The sequence below is a fragment of the Neophocaena asiaeorientalis genome, unplaced genomic scaffold, assembly GCF_003031525.2.
Source record: "Neophocaena asiaeorientalis asiaeorientalis breed wild unplaced genomic scaffold, Neophocaena_asiaeorientalis_V1.1 scaffold106, whole genome shotgun sequence".
NCBI classification, from domain to species: domain Eukaryota; kingdom Metazoa; phylum Chordata; class Mammalia; order Artiodactyla; family Phocoenidae; genus Neophocaena; species Neophocaena asiaeorientalis.
In genome coordinates, this window is record NW_020172597.1 from 4916090 (window position 1) to 4937371 (window position 21282).

Consider the following 21282-nt stretch of genomic DNA (forward strand, 5'->3'; position numbering starts at 1 on the left):
TGGCATCTGTATTGTTTTTTATTTATAAACAAATTGACATAAAATAAGTCCAGATGGCAGCGGGGGCAGCTGTGCTGCTGACTTGCTTACAAAGGAAGCATGTGGACAGTGGAGTGGGTCCAACCAGACTCCAGCCTAGAGACCCCTTTCTCCATCCATTTTAGGGCCGTATTGGCTTAAAATCATTGGGCCCAACCTTCTTCAGCAGAGATTCTGGCCAGGGCAAGGGAGCTGCGGTGGGGACAGTGCAGGGCAGGGTCTCCCATTCCCACAGATGAGGCCGAGGCCGCAGAGGGCCCAGTGGAGGAAGAGAGGCAGAGGGACAGGGACCCTAGGTAATGTCCTCTGAAAAGGGGCCACACCGCTCTGGAGAGGGCCTGTCTGGGGCCGGGGCCGGGCAGTCTCCCTCCTCCTGAAACCCAGTGTCTGAAGCGAGAGGGGTATGAACTGGAGGGCTTGCCCAAGTGCCAGAAACAATAAATTAATAAGAAAAGATCTTTTCTTAAAAAAGGTAGAGGTCTGCACCATGAGTTTGGAGTCCGCGGATCTCGTGAGAAGAAGGCAGGAGCCATGGGGTAATGGGGAGCCACACCAGGCCCAGCAGGTGGTGAGGGGACCGGGCACGAGTGTCACTTCAGGGCCCCGTCTTCCGAGGCCTCAGGGGTCAGCCCCTTCCTCCATCACTTGGAAGGCGTTCAGTCTAAATTCCTGGGGAGAGGCCGGCCAGGCCTGAGCAATAAATACAGGAGACCTCAGAGCCGAGGCAGGGCTGAGGGGAAGAGCAGCGGCAACCCTGGGCCCCGTGCCCGTCTCGGCCCTTCATGGAAGGACATACCATGGCAGGAGGGGCAGTGCTTGCAGCTCCACACGGCCTCCTGGAGTCCTGAGGCAGCCTCAGACCCCACTGAGGTGCCTGGGAGGGGGCCGATGGCCCTCCTTCCTGGGAGAAGGATGGCCCCTCTGCTCGGTCCCTCGGTCGTCTAGGCTGCGTCTCCCTGTTCAGAACTTGCCCTGCTTCAGCCGGTCGATGTGGTAGGAGAGCTTGAGCGCAGGCCCCAGCTTCAGACCCATGTACTTCATCATCGTGTCGCTACGCAGCAGAAGCAGGGCCTTGCCGTCGATCTCCTGCGGGGACGGAGGGAGGCGTCCTCAGAGGCCTGGGGGGGTCCGACCCCCCAGGTTCTGATTAAAGGCCGCCCGGGGAGATGCCAGCCACGTGGCAGTGAACCTGCTGCGATGCTACAGCCTACCTGTTCTCCCCAGCTTCTGTCTCCAGCCACCCCTCCCCAGCGTCTACTACTGACCCCACCCCCGCTCCCCGGGTTAAGCTCTTCACACACGTTTATAGGAATCTCCTTTCTTTGCTGCCCGAGAGGCAGTCTCCCCGGATCCCAAACCTCTGAGGTCAGCTCAATTCCGTCTCCTCCCAGGCGGCCTCCCCAGTCAGTGTACTTGTCACTCATCACGGACTATTTCTGTATCGCCCCTCAAGGGCTATCGGGTGAGTCACCTTCCTTCCTGAGCAGCAGGGACCCCTCCGTGTGAGCCAGGCACAGAGCAGGCACTCGCTGAGCAGCTGTGAGACCTTCAGGCCTGACCTAAGAGCACCCTCCAAACCCACCTGGCCTGAAGGAGTAAGTGACCAGTGAGAGTGCCCAAAGCACAGAGCAGCGCCAGGCGGTAGGGGCTACAGGGAAGGGGGTTTGAGCCCCAGAGGAGGAGTGTGGTCACTGCAGGGGGGGTCAGCAGCAGCCCCTGGCCACAGGGCCACAGGGCCACTTGAAGAGATGGGGGAGGCTCAGAGTGGAGAAAGTAGAGAATGGGGTTCTGATGAGGTAGGAGAGTTGGGGGCCACCTGGCAAGAGACTCTTGAACTTGGCCTTAGACCACAGCAGGTAGCTAGGAGAGCAAGTGCTCCTAGGAGAGGACAGTCCTGTCCCTGGGACCCAGTAGGAGTGTGGCCGAATCAGATCCTACACTAAAGGAGTGAGCTGAATTCAGTGCCCAGGGAGGGCTGTTTGGGGCCCAAGATTCTGTCTCTAAGTTGGTATGGTGTCACCTGTGCTCAGTTTCAAGAGACCCAGAACAAGTATATAGCTCGTGCCCCTTTAAGAGTCTATAAGTTGTAGAAGCAGGACTCCCAGCGGACACAGGAGAGGTCAGGCAGGGGCACCTACGTGTTTGCGAAAGAGGTCAGCATGGGGTCCAAGCTGAGGATCAGCTTCCCGGACAAACTGCATCACGTCCTCGACTGTCCACGAGGAGGGGTCCCGGCCACTCTGTCGAGAGGCATCCCGGCGATCCGACCCTGCAGGACAGGAGGACACCAGCATAACGGGCGGGGACTGGTCTGTAACTCCCCAGCACTCTCCTTGGCCTGTCCCAATGGCCCTGTGTGACCACTGAGGCTCAGCAGTGCCAGAGCAGAGGAACCAGAGGCAACCGGGGGAGGGAAGGGTTTTCAACAAAGGGACCAAAGGCCTGAGACCCTCTTCACTCAAATCTTAAGGGTAGGTCTGATTCTGGAAATGGTTTTTAAACTGAGGTTGTGATTCTGCCTGGACCTGAATCAGGGGTAGCAGTGAAGTAAGGGGATGACCTGGACTGGGGGCAGGCGTGGAGGAGCTGGCAGGTGAGGCTGCTTTTGCTTTGGCTCTGGGGACCATTTCTAGAGAGACCTCGGGAGCTGGGTTAGATTACAGTCAAGTCCTTGGGGCCCAGGAAGGGGAAAAAAGTGATGCCTCCTCCAAGGCTGTAGCAAAGTCAGCCAAACACTTGGAGGCAGAACGGTTTTGCCTTGGCTGCCAGGAATCTCAATGTTAATTTAGTGGTCTGCTTAGAGCTTTTATCTCGATCTTGGCTCAGAAACAGCCCCTCCCATTTCCCCCGTGGGACCTGAGCTCTGTATGATCGTCACCTGCACAGATCTCTGGCGTGCTTCATCCCCTCTGCCTGGAATGTGCCCCCTTCTCTCCCTTCAATTTCTCCTTTTTTTTTTTTTCTGGCAAACTCTGACTTAGCTAAGCAAGGGTCGCCTTCAAGGATCAGCTCCTTTATGAAACTTTTCCTGTCTAATCCTGAAATAATTGGTCTCACAAAGCATTTCATGGATCTCTTGGTTACAGCTCAATCTCTAGACACTTTCCCCCATCACATCACTCTAATAATCTTTTCTCCGTAAGGCAGTCAAAACAACCTTTAAAAAGTAATTGGATTGGGCTTCCCTGGTGGCGCGGTGGTTGAGAGTCTGCCTGCCGATGCAGGGGACACGGGTTCGGGCCCCAGTCCGGGAGGATCCCACATGCCGCGGAGCGACTGGGCCCGTGAGCCATGGCCGCTGAGCCTGCGCTCCGCAACGGGAGATGCCACAACAGTGAGAGGCCCGCGTACCGCAAAAAAAAAAAAAAAAAGTAATTGGATCATGTCAATAAATGCAATGGCCTCGAAATGCGTACCTGAAATAAAGTCGAACCCCTTACCATGGTCTAGAAGGTATCCCATCATCTGGCTTTCTATCTCCTCTCCCCCTTCCCCCCATCTTTTACTCACCAAGTTCCAGACACTCTGGCTTTCTTTCTGCCTCCTGAATAAGCCATGCTTTCATTCTTTGACCCAGACACACAACTTCCTCTGTCTAAAATTGTCTTTTCCCCACATCTTTGCACACCTCATTCCTTCTCAACATTTGGGTTTCATCTCAAATATTGATTCCTCTGAGAGGCCTTCCCTGATATCCTAATAAAAGTACTCAGTCCCCACATAATCACTCTCAATCCAGTTACTCTAGTTCCCTCCACCCCCAGCACATATCACAACCTCCAGTAATTCCATGCATTTATGTTTATCTGTCTTCTCCTATTCCCTGCTATGTCCTTGTGATACTCTGATTAATAAGAAGAAACGTATGTATTTGTCTTCATTCCCTTTTCTGGCACAGAACTCCTAAAACTCTAGGAATTTCCTAAGTGGTCCGAGAAATAAAGGTGTCTTTTGCTAATCATAGCAAGTCCCTTTTATCCACACCTGGGTATGTTAATGAGGTGACTTTTAGAAAGCCCCTAAGGATGGAGGCCAGTTGCCAGAGGGACCAACCAGGTGACTAGAGGGTGGGAACTTTCAGCCCCACCCTCCAACCTCTGGGGAAGGGAGAGGGGCTAGAGATTGAGTTCAATCACCAACGGCCAAACGACTGAAGCAACCTTGCCTATATAATGAAGCCGCCATAAAAGCCCAAAGGACAGGGCTTCAGAGAGCTTCTGGGTTGGTGAACGTGTGGAGGTACTGGGAAAGCAGTGTACCCAGGAAGGGCACGGAAGCTCCATACCCCTTCCCCCATACCTTCCTCTACGCATCTCTTCCATTGGGCTGTTCCTGGACTGCATCCTTTTAATAAAAAACTGGTTATCTAGCAAGTAAACAGTCTTCCTGAGCTCTGTGAGATGCTATAGCAGGTTAATCAAACCCGTGGAAGGGATCACAGGAACCTCTCATTTAGAGCCAGTCAGTCAGAAGCACAGGTAACAATGTGGACTTTGAACTGGCAGCTGAAGTATGTGTGTGGGGGGGTCAGTCTTGTGGGACGGAGCCCTTATCCTGTGGCATCTGACGCTTCCTCCAGGGAGCTAGTGTCAGAACTGAGTAAAACTGCAGGAGGCCCAGCTGGCATCGCAGCATTGCTTGGTGTGTGGAAACCCACACGTCTGCAGGGGAAGCGAAGCAGTGCTGAACAGAGTACTGAACGTAGGGAGACAGGCAGGAGAGTGTTTTCCTTTCACAGCACATAAAAGAGTGCCCGCTCTGCCACAGCAGATGTTCAAACACGTTTGCTAAATGAATGAACGATCCTACGTAATGGTTCCATGTATATTTTTCTGTCTCCCCGCCAGACTAGGTCTGTCTTGAGGCAGGGACCCTGCCTTGCTCATGTCAGTATCCTCACCACCCAGGAGATGCCCAGTCAACAGCCAACTGTCAGAGGTGAAACACCAGTGAAAGTAGAAAGGCCCTACTCTTCAAGCATGTCTTGCAAAGGCTAAAGATCTTCTCTCATATCCCTTCATTCTGGGCCCCAGGTCTAAAAGTCGAAGCACACTTGGCTTGGCACCCCTCCTGCTCCCTGGGGAAGAGACTGGAACATATTACCTCTCAAGCTTGTAGCTGGGCACTGACCAGACCAGAGAGAGGTGTGCTGGAGCAAGCAGGGTGATTAGCGCCATAGAAATTCCAAAGGCTTTTTAGAGGGGGGGTAGACAGGGAGTTGGAGAGGGCTGTGTGAGCCAGCCACTTCTCCCTGCCCTGAAGTCCACTGCGATGCTGAGACAGAAACCAACTGCACAGATGATGGAGAGCAGGGAGCAGATACTACACATGAATATGTCCATCTTAGCTTCTTGGACCATCTTAGCTAATTCCTCTACCCAGGGGAGCTAGGAATCACACACACACACACACACACACACACAATTATACACATACTTATATAATGAAATTATAAATACACACACATATATACTCATATATAACACTATTATATATTTACATGTTTGTCTGTTAGCCTACTCCATTAGAACATACACTCCATGAGGGCAGGAGGCAGGAAGTTGCTGATTTATACAGTGGTCAGGAGAGCATCTCTGAGATGACATTTGAGCAGAGACCTTGAGCAGAAGACTGACTGGCATGTTTAAGGGTCAGCATGGAGGCCAGTGTGCTGGAGCAGAGTGAGTGAAGAGAACATGGCAGGAAATAACATCTGAGAGTATGTATGTATGTGGTGGGGCGGGACGAGTGGCAGGGCACATCACAGAGGACCTTGTAAGCCACTGACAAACCACTGGCTTTTCTGAAGGTTGGTTTTGAGCAGAGGAGTGACACGAACCAACTTATACTCTGAGTCTGTGTTGATCACAGTCGTTAGGGGGGCAAGGACAGAAGCAAGGGAGACCAGTTGAAAAGGAGGCTACTATAATAGTCCAGGCAAGAGACGTCTGGGATGCACCGAATGTGGCGGAGAGTGGCCTGATACACCCAGAACTCCCAGCATCGTCAGCTCATTTGACCCTTAAAACAGTTTTTGTTTTTTTTTTTTTTTTTTTTTTGCGGCACGCGGGCCTCTCACTGCTGTGGCCTCTCCCGTTGTGGAGCACAGGCTCCGGACGCGCAGGCTCAGCGGCCACGGCTCACGGGCCTAGCCGCTCCGCGGCATGTGGGATCTTCCCGAACCGGGGCACGAACCCGTGTCCCCTGCATCGGCAGGCGGACTCTCAACCGCTGCGCCACCAGGGAAGCCCCTAAAACAGCTTTTGAAGGAAGTATCATCATCTTTAGTTTAGAGATGAGGCAACTGAGGCCCGGAGAAGTGAAGTGACTTGCCCAGGACCACACAGCTAGCAAGCAGAGAAGTTAGTGCCCTGTCTCTGTCTTTTCCTATGCCCGTTCCTGCAGACAGACTATACCAGGGGTCTCTCTCTCCACCCAATGGGTACAGCTGGTGGTCACTCTTCATGCAAGGCAGAGTGTCTCAGTCTGAGGATGACTAAGGAAGGTGGGGCGCATCCACAAGAGGCCAGACTGACAAACTGAGGCCCGGCCATATGGATCAATGAAATAAGGGAGGGCATAGACTTGTCATCTAAATTCTTTGAGAGAAACAATTCTAGGGCCAACCAAAGAGAATTCTCTCGTAGCTTTATGAGGACCTTCAGGGTCAAGAGAGATTCAGACTGTGACTTGGCCAACAGACTCCCAGTGTATCCCAAGGGAAGAGTGGAGATGCCTGGGAGGCAACAGTGGCATCTGAGGCCAGTGCTATGCGAGGCAGCCTATCAGTATGATGCCACGGACGTGTGGAATCTAAAATATGGCACAGATGAGCCCGTCTACAAAACAGAAACAGACTCACACACACAGAGATCACACTTGTGGTTGCAAGGGGAGGGGCGGGGGAGGGAAGGACTGGGAGTTTGGGACTAGCAGACGCCAACTACTGTATATGTCAGTAGGGTTGGATCAACAACAAGGTCCTACTGTAGAGCACAGGGAACTCTATTCAATATCCTGGGATAAACCATAATGGGAAAGATTATATTAAAAAAGAAATGCCCACACGTGTAGAACTGAGTCACCCTGCCGTGCAGCAGAGACTGGCACTACACTGTAAACCAACTGCACTTCAATAAAGAAAATGAAGTTAAAAAAGAAGGAAGCACTCCTAACAGAAACAGGGCTTTGGGGAAGAGAACACTAATAGCAACCCCCTCACACCTCGGGAATGATTTAGTTTCCAAAATGACCCCATATCCCTGCTTCCATCTGATCCATTTAACACGCCTGAGAAAAGAGCAGGTCAGTATCACCACCTCTACTTTGTGTACGCGGAGCACGAAGACCTGAGAGCTGAGGTGACTTAAGTCTCAAGGCAGGGCACCAACCCTCCGCTCTGCCTCTACTTCAGAGCTCCTTACGCTGCTCCCCGTGGGGCCCTGCTGGGGTTAGGGTCGGGAGGGGCATCCCAGGCTTCTCTCCCTGTCTCGGCCATCCTGAGAACCCCCTCTGCCACTGCAGGCCTTGCTTACTGGAGTCGTCTTATTCTTTCACACCTCATCCATCCCTGGACTGGGGGAGGCCACAGTGGGTGTGGAAATGGCATTCTCCTGTCTCCCCACTGCTGCTTTTAGACCATCTTCCGACGGAAGCTCATGTCCTTCAGAGGCCAGACATGTACCGACCGTCTGCTCTTCCGGATCACTTTCATCTGCAGATCTCTGGGTTTCTGCTCTTTGTTAAATGAAGACTTTTGGGTACTTAACTCACTACCTTCTGTTCCACCCCAATTCCTGCCATAATCCTCAGAGGCAATCCATCCAACAGCTGCCTTGCCTCCAGAGACTTTCATCTCCACTGTACTTCAAATGCTTACTGCCAAGGTTACTGTCTGGTTCTTGCATCTCTTGGAACAAATCCACTTAGGAATTTTAAACATCCCCCTCTCTGACCCCAACATCCCACCTTTTCAGGTCTCTTGGGGGACCTATGTCCCCATAAGCATTACGTCACAAAGACCTTTTTAGCACATCAAACTTATAGTCTCCCCATCCTTCAGCCTTCTCTCAGCCTTGCTTCTTCCCCACCCTGCCCAGATCCAGTGTTGATGATCTAAACTCCTCTTCTTCCAGCTCCACTGAGTACCTGCTCTCCCGCTCCCCGCCCCCTCCTGCTCTGCTAGCTCAACATAAAAACTTACCTCTCAAACTGTCTTTTTTCACCCCACATCTAGGTTTCTAAGAACCACACCAGAAAACCATAGCTCTTGTAAACTGGCAAACTAGCCTCCAAGCTCCAAGCAGCGCTGGACCTTCGTGTTTCCTGCAAACCATCCCCTCCTCCTTGACCCATTTCCTCCTGTCTTCTTTATGGCTGGTCCAATCTCCTGGCACTCTGGAGCCCTCCCCTACTCAGCCCTCTCTCCATTCCCTCATGGCCACAGCCAATTTTCCCTCCAGTCTCAGGGAACAAGGTGTGCCTCCTTCTGTCTTAAGACTGGTCCCTAATCCTTTCTACCACCCACAAGGCCTTACTTTCTCCTCTTTCCTGTATTCTGAATTTCTTCTTCTTGGAAGGCTCAAGTTGTCTGCTGATAAACATGCCCAGCGTGCACCCACTCTAGAAGACCTTCTTTTGAAGGTCACCTCCTTTTTTCTCATCAAATTCTCCTTGCCATCCCCACCCACTGCAATCTGCCCTCACCACCCTCCAGCACCACTGAAGCTGCTCTTACTAAGATCAGCAGTTACTCACTAATCACCATATCCAGAAGATACTTCTCAGTCCTATCTTACCCAACCTTTTTGGGTTGTATTCGTCTTCAAACACTCTCTGTACTCCCGGCCACCACAGTATCAAATTCTTATGTTTTTCCTCACATTTGACTACTCCTTTGTCCCCTTGGTGGGATCCTCTTCCTGTTCCCTCCTCCTGAACTTCGTTGGTCCCCAGAACTCCTTCTTTGGTCAACTGTTCTTTTCATTCTAGACATACTCCTGGGAGTTGGGGGTCATTCACCCTACAACTTCAACTTCCATCTATTTGCTGATGACTCCCAAATATTTAACTTCAGCTCAGTCTTCTTCCCTGAGGATCAGACCTGCACAACCACTGCCTGCTGGGTATCACCTAGATGACCCACGGGCTCCCTCCCCTTCTTTCTCTTCTATGGTTGGTTCCCTCTCTCAGTGAATGGCACCACCATCTATCCAGTCACCCCTTCTAGAAACCTGGGAGACATTCCCACTCCTTCCTCACAACCCTTGAATCTGACTCAACTTACCTCATGAAGAGTTTTCAAATCTATTCTCTCTTCTACAAACCTTCTACCACTGCCCTAATCTAGGCCTTTATCATTTCTGGTCTGGCCAGAAACCTAAGTAACCTCCTAAGCGGTCTCTCTACTCTTGTCCTGCCTCAGCTCCATCCACAACACAGTAGTCAATGATCTACTGGAAACACAAACCTGTTTAGGTCTTGCCTCTAAGTAAAAGTCTGCAGAGCTTCGCATTACCTACAAGATCAACTCCAAACTCTTTAACGTGGCATTTAAGGTCCTCTATGATACAACCCCTGACGCTTGCAGGCTTTTTTCCCTTTGAAGTCCCAGAATTACATTTTGTTTTTCAGCAATACCAAACTGCGTGTAGTTGCTGGTACAATCTGTGTTAGTTCTTATCCCTTTGCCCTTGCCCATGCTGTACTCTCTTCCCTGGAAAGCTCTCCCCCGCCTACCACTCCTAATACATTAATATAGTCAACATTTAAAATGTCAGACACTTTCTCAAGGAAGCTTCCCCTGGATACCAAGCTTGCGTTAGGTGTTCCTTCTTGCAGCTTTCATGCAACTCAAAGTATATCTCTTTAGCCACACTCAAGATGTTGTTTTCAAGTTATCTATTTAAGTGTTTGTCTCTCCCACAAGACTTTGAGCTCTTTAAGGACAAGAAGTGATTGATTTTTGCGTTCCCATGACAAACACAGACGGTGTTCAAATAAATAGCTCATGAATGAATGAAGGACTTCTTCCCTGCCCCTTTGGCTCTAGGCCGCTGGCTCTTAGTTTCTGTTATTCTCAAGCTAATCCCAGAGCTTCAATTGCTCCCCAGGGGCCTAGTCAGGCACAATGGTAGCCCAGACCCCAGTCCAACCTCCAGGCAGCAGGCAACAGAGTTAAGTCCTTTCTGGCCTCCCAGGGTTCAGGAAGGGAAGAAGGAAAGAATGAGAGAGGGCAGGAGAGCCAGAACTCTGAAAAGCTTACCCCTGGAGCAGAACCTGCGCACAGCCGAGGCAGTGCCCAATGGGAGGCCACAGGATGGGAGCAAAGGCCGGTACCCAGGGTTTCGAAGATTTTGGGAGGTGCTGACAAGGTTGGTGGGATTCAAGGTGGAGTCCATTGAGTCTGAGTGTGGCTCCAAGGACCGGCCCAGACTATTTCCCAGGGCAAAGGTCTCACCTGGAAAACAGTAAAACCGGAGTTAACAGCAGGGACTAGCCTGAAAGGACTGCCAGGGTGCTGGCTCCCAGGAATCTGTTTGGGTGGAGTAAGAGGCAGCAAAGCAGAGAGCCCTGGGCTGGGTCATAGGGTGCCTGTGTACCAGTCATGGCTCTGGCTCTCACTAGGTGGCCTTAGTCAAGCCCAATGCCACTCTCTGGACATGGATCTCCTCAGAGACTTCCTTTTAGACTAGATGGTCTCTGAGTTTTCTTCTGGTTTGGATGTCTTAGGCTTTTTCTGACAAGGAGAACCTTAAAAAAAAAAAAAAAAAAAGAAAGCTATTCTGGGAAGAGTCTGCCCTAACACAAGATGCTAGAGCAGGGAATAGGGGTGCTGAAGAAGAGACACATTTGCTTAGAGGAGGGCACTTTAGAAGCTGACCCTCTTAGCCAGCAGGACACCTCAGAAATGCTTCTGGATGCCTGGCTAAAGGCCTGTCTGCAAAGGATCTGCTCCTATGTTTCCTCCCTCCTTTCATATTTGCCTTGTGTTATGGAAACATTCCAAGGAAGCTGGGGTTGTACAGTAGTGAGAGCATGGGCACGGAGCACAGAATCTGGGTTAGAATTTGACTCTGCCACTCAGCAGACAAGGTGCTTCCCTCAGGACCTCAGTCTCCTAACCTATAGCATGGGAGGCCCCTTTCTCCCAAGGGGTTTGTGAACATCAAAAGAGAATGGCTAGGAAAGCCTTCGTAAAGGGAACCTCATCCTGACATTTCTACACCCAGGCCACGGCCCAACTCCACGCAGCAGCCCCTAATCCTTGCACTATAGAACCTGAAGCAGACTCCCTCTCATGGTTGGGTTCTACCCATACCAAGTCAGATCCTCTGGCCACTGCCTTCTCTGCTTATGGGGGATGTCTTGGGTCCTGGACCACATCACACTGTCCTTTGTGGTTTTTCTTAGAGATTAGGTGTTTAGGTAATGCTTGGGATTCATACAGGGCCTCTGATGAACGCTAAATTCAAGGAAATTGTCTGGTATACAATAAGACCTCTTTGGCAAGATGGTTTAGGATTTTAGGACTACTTTCTAATTCTCACCTAAAATTGCTTGGTAAACCATGGGATTACAGTCAAATCTAGCATGAGACAGCTATTCATCCATATCTCAGGAAATTTAACGGATGAAGCCCTTTCCTAGAAATGGTTCTGAAGAGAGAAGTCTCTGAGGCGGTCTAGGATACCTAAACCATATCCCACCCCATTTCTGCAGGTGAGGTTTCAGATTCCTATTTTCCAGGAGAGACGATTATAGCAATGTCCCACTTTGAGACAAGGACAGGAATCCAATCCAGGAAACAGGATGCCTGGGTTCTACTTCTGGGCTCCTGCCTCTCACTAGGTATGTGATTCAAGGCAAGAGATCTGTCTTTCCTGAGTACTAGTTTCCTCATCTGTAAAATGGGGAAAACTCACCCTTTGTCATGCTGAGAACATCAAAGGAGAAAACAGAATGGGATGGACTTTACAAAGGTGGGGAGTTGTATTTTATTCTTCATTCCGAGTTAGAGTGTAAACCGAAGTTCTCTGCAGTAGCTCAAGAAAAAAATGAACTCTAGTTGCTGTATTTATCAGCACAGCAATGACCTCACCTTTCTAGTACTCATTTTACTCGGCAAAGACCTACTTCACGTGAGCTAACAGATGTGAAGAATAATTATGATGACAACGCCAGGGGTTCACCAGATGCTGATGCAAAATCAGCAAGTGTCTCTTCTCTTGGCAATGCTAAGGATGGTAAAAGAAATCTGGATTCTGGTTGAGAGGTCTGAAGATCTGGACTGGTGGCACCTGGACCAGGCAAGGTCATTACATCTTATCCTAATGGGATGAAGAGGAAAAATGAAGCATCATGCCCAAGGCCCTGAGAGGTCCTAGTCAGCTTAAGGCTGATCAAACGAGGCCCTGGCTGCCTTCAGTAGGATGATGCCAGGGCAGAAGACTGCAGTGCTTTCCAACTGTGCTCCACAGAGCCCTGCAGAACTCCCAGCTCCTCGGTAGAGCCTCGGCCTCATCCCAGCTTCTCTCAAAACAGCTCTGGTTTTAGCTTTTATATACCAGAGTTTCATATAATCTTACCTTTGCAAAAAAGGAGTTCTACTGCTAAAACAAAACAAACTTTGAAACCACTGGCCCAGGGATCAGAAGTTGGGGCTGGAACACTTGAGCTCTATTACTGGCATGATGATTAGTCAATGATCACCACGTTTTTTCTGGGATTCAGCTAGTGCATCTATAAAATGGAGATGAAATCCCTTAACCTCACAGGATCAACGTGAATTCACCAGTGAATGCTGGAGACATGAGAACAATCCGCATGAGAGGGGAGCGCGTTCATTCATTCAACAAACATTTGTTGAGCACCCTTTGTGTGCCAGCCACTGTGCTAGGTATGGGGTATGCAGAGGTAAACCCAGACAAGGACCTTGCCCTTACACAGCTATTTTCAGTGAGAAGCAGATCTTCTGAGTATCACATTGCAAGGCTGACCTTAAAAACTAGAGTTCCCAGTGGAGGATGACCAGAACGGTGGTGAGAGGCCTAGAATTCATGGCAAAGGAGAAAGAGGATGGGCATATACAGGCTGGAGAAAAGTCAGAGGAGACAAAGACACCAAGGGCAGTCATGGGTAGAGAAGAGGGCTGGAGGTAGATTTGTTTTTTGGAAGGCAGAGAGTAGAGCAGGGGTAGGAGTTATAAGAAGGTAGATTTCAGCTCAAAAAGGAAGGCATTTGGTAATCAAAAGTATCGAACAATAAAACTGATTGCCAAAGGTGATTGTGAGCAACATATCATTAGGGGTATTTAAGCGGAAGTCAGATGAACGCAACTGTCTGCTGGGCTAGATACTAGGTCATCTCTAGAGCCATTTCTGCTTCTGAGATTCAAGGACTCTACACTCAGAAGCATGCTTTCCCCTTCATGGGGGTAAACTGAATGATCAAGAAACAACTACAGCTGTGGAGCTAAGAAACGTCTTACACCGACACAGGACTCAGAGGCTAGCACAGTTCTTCTGCACACTTAAGACAGACTTGTCTGTCCCATGTTAAAAAAATATCCTTCTCTGAACCACGTGTCCCACATCCTCTACTAAGTATCCTTTCATTCAACAAATACTATTAAATACTTACTATGTGACAGTTAGGGTGATGGATACTGAGAATGGTGAAAAAGATAGATTTCACCCTTCCCCTCATGGAATATTTAATTTAGTGGGAAGGATGACAAAATACAAGCTCATAAAAAACAGAAACTGTTGTAAGTATTCCTAAGAAAGGAATAGGGAATTAAGGCAGAAAATAACAGGGGGACCTTTTTAGAGGAGGAGACCCTGAGAGGCCTCCCTGACAACTTGACAAGTTGTGCTCTGAAGAAGAGTCCAAGTGGAGGTGTGCCAGATAGTGTGCTTGGTTTTAGGGTTCAATGGAGGCCCTAAATGCATCCCAAAGCATCAGCTAAACAGTTGATTTCTAAGAAAAACTACAAAGGATAAGAATGTGGTCCAGGACTCAGGACACTCCCCACATGCAGAGAATTTTATGGGTCTGGGTAGATCACGGGAAAGGATCTGCTGTAGGTTCCTGGTGCAATGGCTAGGGGCTGCTGCCTGGTCACATACAGAAAGACCCTGAGGTCTTTCTGAGCTTGGAATATTCAGGGAAATGGGGAAAAACAATGTAGCTAAAATGTAGGGAACAAAGAGATGAATTTGGAGAGGTAGGCAGGGGCCAGATCATGCAGGACACTACAAACCAAAGTAAGACATCTGGATTTTATTAAAAGTGCATTAGAGGGGGGCTTCCCTGGTGGCGCAGTGGTTGAGAGTCCGCCTGCCGATGCAGGGGACGCGGGTTCATGCCCTGGTCCTGGAGGATCCCACATGCCGCGGAGCGGCTGGGCCCGTGAGCCATGGCCGCTGAGCCTGCGCGTCCGGAGCCTGTGCTCCGCAATGGGAGAGGCCACAGCAGTGAGAGGCCCGCATACCGCAAAAAAAAAAAAAAAAGTGCATTAGAGGGACTTCCCTGGTGGTCCAGTGGTTAAGAATCTGCCTTCCAATGCAGGGGAAACAGGTTCGATCCCTGGCTGGGGAACTAAGATCCCACATGCCGCGGGGCAACTAAGCCCGCGCGCCTCAACCACTGAGCCCGTGCACTCTGGAGCCCACGTGCCACAACTGCAGAGAAGCCAGCGTGCCACAACGAAGAGCCCGCGCGCTGCAGTGAAAGACCCCGCATGCCACAGCAAAGATCCCGCATGCCGCAACTAAGACCCGACGCAGCCACATAAATAATAAAAGTGCGCTAGAATACCACTAAGGAGTTTTAAGTGAGGGAGTGCCATAATCTCATTTATGCTTTAAGAAGACCATTTGGGCTATGAAGTAGATAATGGACCAGAGAGGAACAAGAGAGGTAGTAAGGGGACCAGAGAGGCCAGAAAGGATCTCTCGGGCCAAGAGAGGGAGGATGATGGTGAAGGCAGTAGAGATGATAAGATATCCATGGATTCAAGATACATTCTGGATTTCCGCTGCTAGCTAAGGATCAGACATACCCTACTGCTTCAAACAACTAAAAGAAAAGACAAAATATATAAAATAAGTTTTCAGACACTGGGCATTAGATAGTGCAGGATAGAGACTCCTGAAAGAAGGGAAACAAATGAGATGAGCCCTAGGCTTGCTCCCAGCTTACTGTGTGGAGAGCTTCCTGGCTACAGTGCAGGGAAGGGAGGATCAGACAGTGCCCAGTGATCTCCCTGAGTTGAGGAGTTGGAGCTGAGAGTCCAGGTAGAACGTGGCAGCTAAAGTTCATAGGCCAGGGTACTGGAGAGGTGATTATAACTGTACTTCATATGTTCAAGAAGGTAAAGCAAAGACTGAGTAGGTTAAGCAGACACTGAAGACATAAAAAGACCCATACTGAACTTCTAAAAATAAAAATACGTTCGAGATGAAAAATACATGGGGTGGATTAGCAGTAGATTAGACACTGCCAAAGAAAAGATAAGCTAACTTAACCATATTTGTAGAGTTTATCCAAAGTAAAACATAGAAAAAGGGCTAAAAAATATTTTAAAAGCATCAGTAAACTGTGGGAAAATTTCAGGAGGATTAATATATGTCTAATTGGCATCCCCAAGGGAGATGTGACAAAATACATATGAAGAGCGAATGGCAGAAATTTTTTCAAATTTGATGTAAAAGACAAACCCTCATATCCAAGAAGGTCAGTTAACCCCAAGCGCAAGAGGCATGAAGTAAACCTCACCAAAGTACAGCATCATCAAATTGCTTAAAACCAATGATAAACAGAAAACCTAAAAAGCATCCGGAGGGAAAAGACGAATGAATACAAGAGACCAAAGATATGAATGACAGAAGACTTCTCATCAGAGACAACGCTAACCAGGAGACAGTAGAGCCACATCTTCAGCATGCTGAACAACAAAAAAGTCAACCTGGAATTCTAAACTCAACACAAGTGCCTGTCAAAAACAAAGACAAGGGCTTCCCTGGTGGCGCAGTGGTTGAGAGACTACCTGCCGATGCAGGGGACACGGGTTCGTGTGCCCTGGTCACATGCCGCGGAGTGGCTGGGCCCGGGAGCCATGGCTGCTGAGCCTGCGCGTCCAGAGCCTGTGCTCCACAACGGGAGAGGCCACAGCAGTGAGAGGCCCACATACCACCAAAAAAAAAACCAAACAGAAAACAAAGACAAAAAAGACCTTTTTCAAAGCAACAAAAGCTGGAAGAACTCAACGACAGTAGACGTGACTACGAGAAATGTTACAGAAAGCCCTTTAGGCAGAGAGAAGATGATGGTATGAAATGGCTCTACACTAAAGAATGAAGAGTAGCAGAAATGGTAACTATAAAAGGGTAAATATAAAACAATTTTTTCTTATTTGAAAAAAATCTTTCAAAGGTAAAGACCTGTTTAAAGTAAAACAGTCACAATGTAAAGTGGGATTTATAAAATACGTAGAAGTAAATGGATAATAACAATAGCATAAAGGCCAGGAGGTGAGAAGCATACTGTTTTAAGGTTCTTATACTATACGTAAAGGGAGATGATTATTACTTTAAAGTAGATGGTGATATGTTAAAACAAATGTATAATACAAACTAAAGCAGCCACTAAAATAACAAAACAAAGAATTATAGCTGACAAACTAACAAAAGAAATAGAACAGAATCATTAAAAAACTGGATTAATCCACAGGAAGGCAGAAAAAAGGAAAAAGGGAATATAGAACAGATGGAACAAATCTCTCCACCCACAGCTTTTCCCTTTGTTCTTTGAGTTGCTGAAAGTATAGATCTAGGCTAGCTAGTACTTTCTTTTAGATAATTACACTAATGGTTCTTTTGGTATGAAAGGCAAGGTCTGGGCATTGTGTAGAAGGGGAAAGCTGAGACAAAAGCAAACAAAATTATTTTGCACCATAAATTAGTTTGGAGTTGCCTGTTGATAGCTTGGAAGGGAGGAGGTATGGGATGGAGGGAACAGAGAAACCAGAGGGCAAAGGGAATTCCTCCAAATCTAGAATGGGTCGCAGAAAATGGCAATAGGCGGAGGCCTAAGGTGAAAGAGGCCAGTCAGGTATTTGCTGTAGCATCTGATAAACACTAAAACAAAAAGGTTAAAACTGCTTCCTTTCCTTTGTGGTACGTATCCTTCTTTCTACCCACGACTTCAGTACAAGTCTAGCACACCTAACAGACTTGTGTTGGTTTTTCCTTAGGGAAATGAAGGATGAGGAGCTGGATCAAACTGCTGGGGCAAAAAGCACTGCAGGAGAGACCATCAACTACGGGAACTGACAGGGGAAAAAGGGATTAAGAACCGACTCAGAAGCAGGGATTCTGAGCCAGAAGCATGCACTACTACGAGGAAAACGTAACCTCATCCTGGGTTATGGGGGATGGGCGGGGGGGGTGTCATTTAATTTTATTTAGATTTGGATATCAAAGGAAAGGACAATCCCCAAATCTAGGAGGCCCTGCAGAATTCAAAAACCTCCAACTGGTCCCCCGGCCTACCTCTTGCTCTACTCCAACTATTCTCCCACACAGTAAGTACCCTGAGTGAGCTTTTGAAAACACAAATCTGATTATGTTATTTCCGTAACACAGTCACGGCTTTAAATACTTCAATGGGTCCTCACTGCTCAAGGACATAAAGTCTGTAACCTGGTCAATTAGACCTTTTCTGCCTGGGCCTTTGCTACCACTCCAGCCGCACTGCTCACATTCTTCTTTTCTACACTGTATTTCTGAAACAAGTCAGGTTTCCTCTTGCCCCTCACAGTCTCACATGCTCAGTCAACAAGAACATTCTTCATCATCCCCTCTTCCATCTCTTTGGGTCTGTGGCACCTGTACCTCATTATCCTACTCCTTCAGGTCCAAGTGTATGTATCATTTCTTCTGGAAGGTCTTCCCTGACACACCGGGTTTGAACTCTGGAACTCTGAACTTGTTCCATTAAAGCACTCATCACCATGAATTAATTTGTTTGCTTATTTGTTCATATTGTTTACCAGGCTGTAAGCTCTGTGGGTGTAACGACCTTGACTCCTAGTTTACAATGGAACCCTCTATACCCAAATCAGAGTTGTCAATAAATACTGGGTTGACTGACTGTCTGACCGAATAATGGAATCACTACAGTTTCAATTAATTATAAACATTTGAGTGTTCTTAAAACTCTGACAGTTCTATGAGGAAACCTTGTGTGGGAATGAAGGGGCATCCTAAGAAATTATGAGTTCTTATCTGGCTTTTGTTCCGTGATTTTTGGGGTTTTGTCAGGAGAACCACTTTATAACCAGCTTAGAAGACCTGGATGGAACTGGAAAGACAGGCACGAGGAACTCACTGTCATGGGACAAACGAACCACTTCCTTCAGCAGAGAGGAACCAGCAGGCCCAGAGGTGAATGCCAGGTGGATTTCAACTACAGCTAACATTAATAGTCACTGGGATCAGCTAAATTAATACAATCTCCTGTTTAATACCATTAGTTTTTAGAGGACCAGAAAGAGCTCCTTCTCACTTAATCTTTATAGGCCTGGTACTTGATCCAGCCACGTGTGTAGTTCTTAAGGGACTCTGAGCTGCCATTGCCTCCCTGAGGGATCCTTCCCTGACCTCTTCTTTCACCATACTCCCAGCTCGTCACTCCTGGCTGGGCCAGAGTACCTTTGGTTCCATGCTCTTACCACATACATGTTTACCTGTATCTCCTCTCTGAGCTGGGAACTCTTTTAGAGTAGGGATTGAGTCTGTTTTCTCTCTGTCTCTCCAGAGCCCAGTATAGGATCTAGCACAGAGTAAGTATTTGACAAATGTTTGATGATCTGAACCAAAACAACTGGCCTGAATTCTTCAAAATGCCAATGTCATATCATGGAAGGTAGATAAAAAAGGCTGGAAAACTGCTCTAGATAAAAGAAAACTAAAGAGACAGGATAACTAAATGCAGTGGATTACCCTTCACTGGATCTTGGATTAGGAAAAAAAAAAAAAAAGCTACAAAGGACATTACTGGGACAACTGGGGAAATCTGAATATGGACTATATATATCAGTTAGTAGATTTTATTAAACTTCTCGAGAATGATAATAGTATTGTGTTCCTTGTTCTTAGGAGATACATACAAAAGTGTTTAAGGATCAAGTCTCTCATCTGCACTTAACTCTCAAATGGTTCAGTAAACAAACAAAAAATATACAGAAACGCACACATGTATATATACTTAGAGAAACAGATAAAGTAAATACTGCAGAAAGCTAAGTGGCAAATCCAGGTGAAGAGCACACGGCTGCTCACTGTACAACTTCTCTCAAGTTTTGACATTTTTCAAAATAAAACACTGGAGGAAAAAACTAAGTCTCAGCTTAGGTAAGGAAGCCGAATGGCATGTACACTTGGTGACTATTTGCTATATTGGAAATGTGTAGTCAGTTACCCTACTCAGAAATGGGTAGGGTAGTGTGGAGATGGGGCTGTAGGGAAGAAAGAGGGGGCTGGTAAGCTCCTGGATAAGAGAGGTGGTATCTTCAGATGTGGAACTAGCAGAAGCGTGCAGCCAGGCAGAAGGGTGGGAGTAATAAACACCAGATCCAAGGGGCAAAGCAAAAGAAAGCCCTTATGCACATCAAGCTCTTTGGCAGAGGTCTGAGTAACTAATCGGAAAACTGTAGGAAATGAAAAATGATCAGAGGTGGAGCAAAGGGTCAGTAAGGCAGGGAGGGAGGGAGGTAGGCAGGCAGAAAAGATAAGCGAGGGAGCACAGAAGAGTTAGAAATCTCGGCAAAGGTCTAGTTTGTCTGGGCAGAGTTAAAACATCTCAGGGAAGCAAACAGAAACTAGGGTGAGAGCAGCCAAACTGCTGAGCACCCACTACGAGAAACAGAGGTTAGAGATCATAGGAGAGCACAGAGAGCTGGCTGAATCTGTATGAAAAAGAGGGAAGGGAAGGGGGGCAGCCAATGCAGAAGGTGATAACCCTGGTCTTTGTCTCTTCTTAGCTGGTGAGGCAAGAAGGAAGAGTGGCTAAAGCCTGCTTCCTCTTGTCTGGTAGTTGAATCAGAGAGATGCAAACTGGAACAGAATTCCCAGGAAAGGTGACACGCCTCAATCCCAAACTATCATCACGACTGCAGGCCCATGATGTACACCCCTACCAGCCTCTGCATGCTGCTACCAGTGCGTTTCTCTTGGTTGTTAGCGGTGTTATTGCATTTAAGAATTCTGGGGCTTCCCCGGTGGCGCAGTGGTTAAGAATCCGCCTGCCAACTCAGGGGACACAGGTTCGAGCCCTGGTCCGGGAAGATCCCACATGCCGCGGAGCAACTAAGCCCATGCGCCACAACTACTGAGCCTGTGCTGTAGAGCCCGCAAGCCCCAACTACTGAGCCTGCATGCCATAACTACTGAAGCCCACGTGCCTAGAGCCAGTGCTCCACAACAAGAGAAGCCACCGCAATGAGAAGCCCGCGCACCGCAACGAACAGTAGCTCCCGCTTACCACAACTAGAGAAAGCCTGTGCGCAGCAACGAAGACCCAACGCAGCCAAAAATAAAATAAATAAATAAATTACTTTAAAAAAAAAAAAAGAAGAAATGCTTAAAAAAAAAAAAGAATTCTGAGTTCCTATTTCTTTGAGAAATCTCTCTTTAGACTAGCAGCTACGCTCATGGACATGCTACCCTCTCTCGTGTATCCATTCTTCCAGAATCTCAGGTAGGGCTAATTTTAATTATTGAAGTGCAGCTCAGAGTTCCTGAATGCCAGCAACAGGGGATATGTAACAACCTGCCTTTGTGTGCACCAACTCCACCGCGCCCAGCCCAGACTCCCAGGGCAATATACTAACTACAGGTAAGAATGCCCTTTTCTGTTCTCAGAGAGTGTGACGCTGAAAGAAAGCAATCTAGAGTAGGTCAGATGAGAAGTTCCCTCTGAAGAAAAGGGTCAGTGAGAGGGTCACAGATATGTTTGCAAGGACCAGATGGTGGGGACCCCAGAAGGAGCGTCTGAAATTCAGGCATCTTTCTGCCCTGCCTGCAAGTCATACAAGCAATTCTCCTTTGGGTGCAGCAGTACAGATAGAGGCGATGGATGGGGGGTGACGGGTGAACAGTCACTTCCCCAGCACATTCTTCCACAAGCGGCACTTTTATCAGGAGTGATTCTGACAATGATGAAAAGACAACAGGGAAG

The 21282-nt window shown here is 48.2% G+C and overlaps 1 protein-coding gene across 1 annotated transcript in view; it reads right to left on the minus strand.

Annotated features, from left to right (window-relative positions):
• LOC112395593 (polycomb protein SCMH1) overlaps nucleotides 1–21282 on the minus strand; it is a 78550-nt gene continuing 57268 nt past the window's right edge. Inside the window, exons 6-8 of the mRNA XM_024738902.1 lie at nucleotides 10304–10498; nucleotides 2178–2308; nucleotides 1–1125 (exon numbers count right to left, since the gene is read on the minus strand). Of these exons, the coding sequence (XP_024594670.1) occupies nucleotides 1000–1125; nucleotides 2178–2308; nucleotides 10304–10498 (452 nt within the window). The 3' untranslated portion in view covers nucleotides 1–999. The remainder of the gene's footprint in view (nucleotides 1126–2177; nucleotides 2309–10303; nucleotides 10499–21282) is intronic.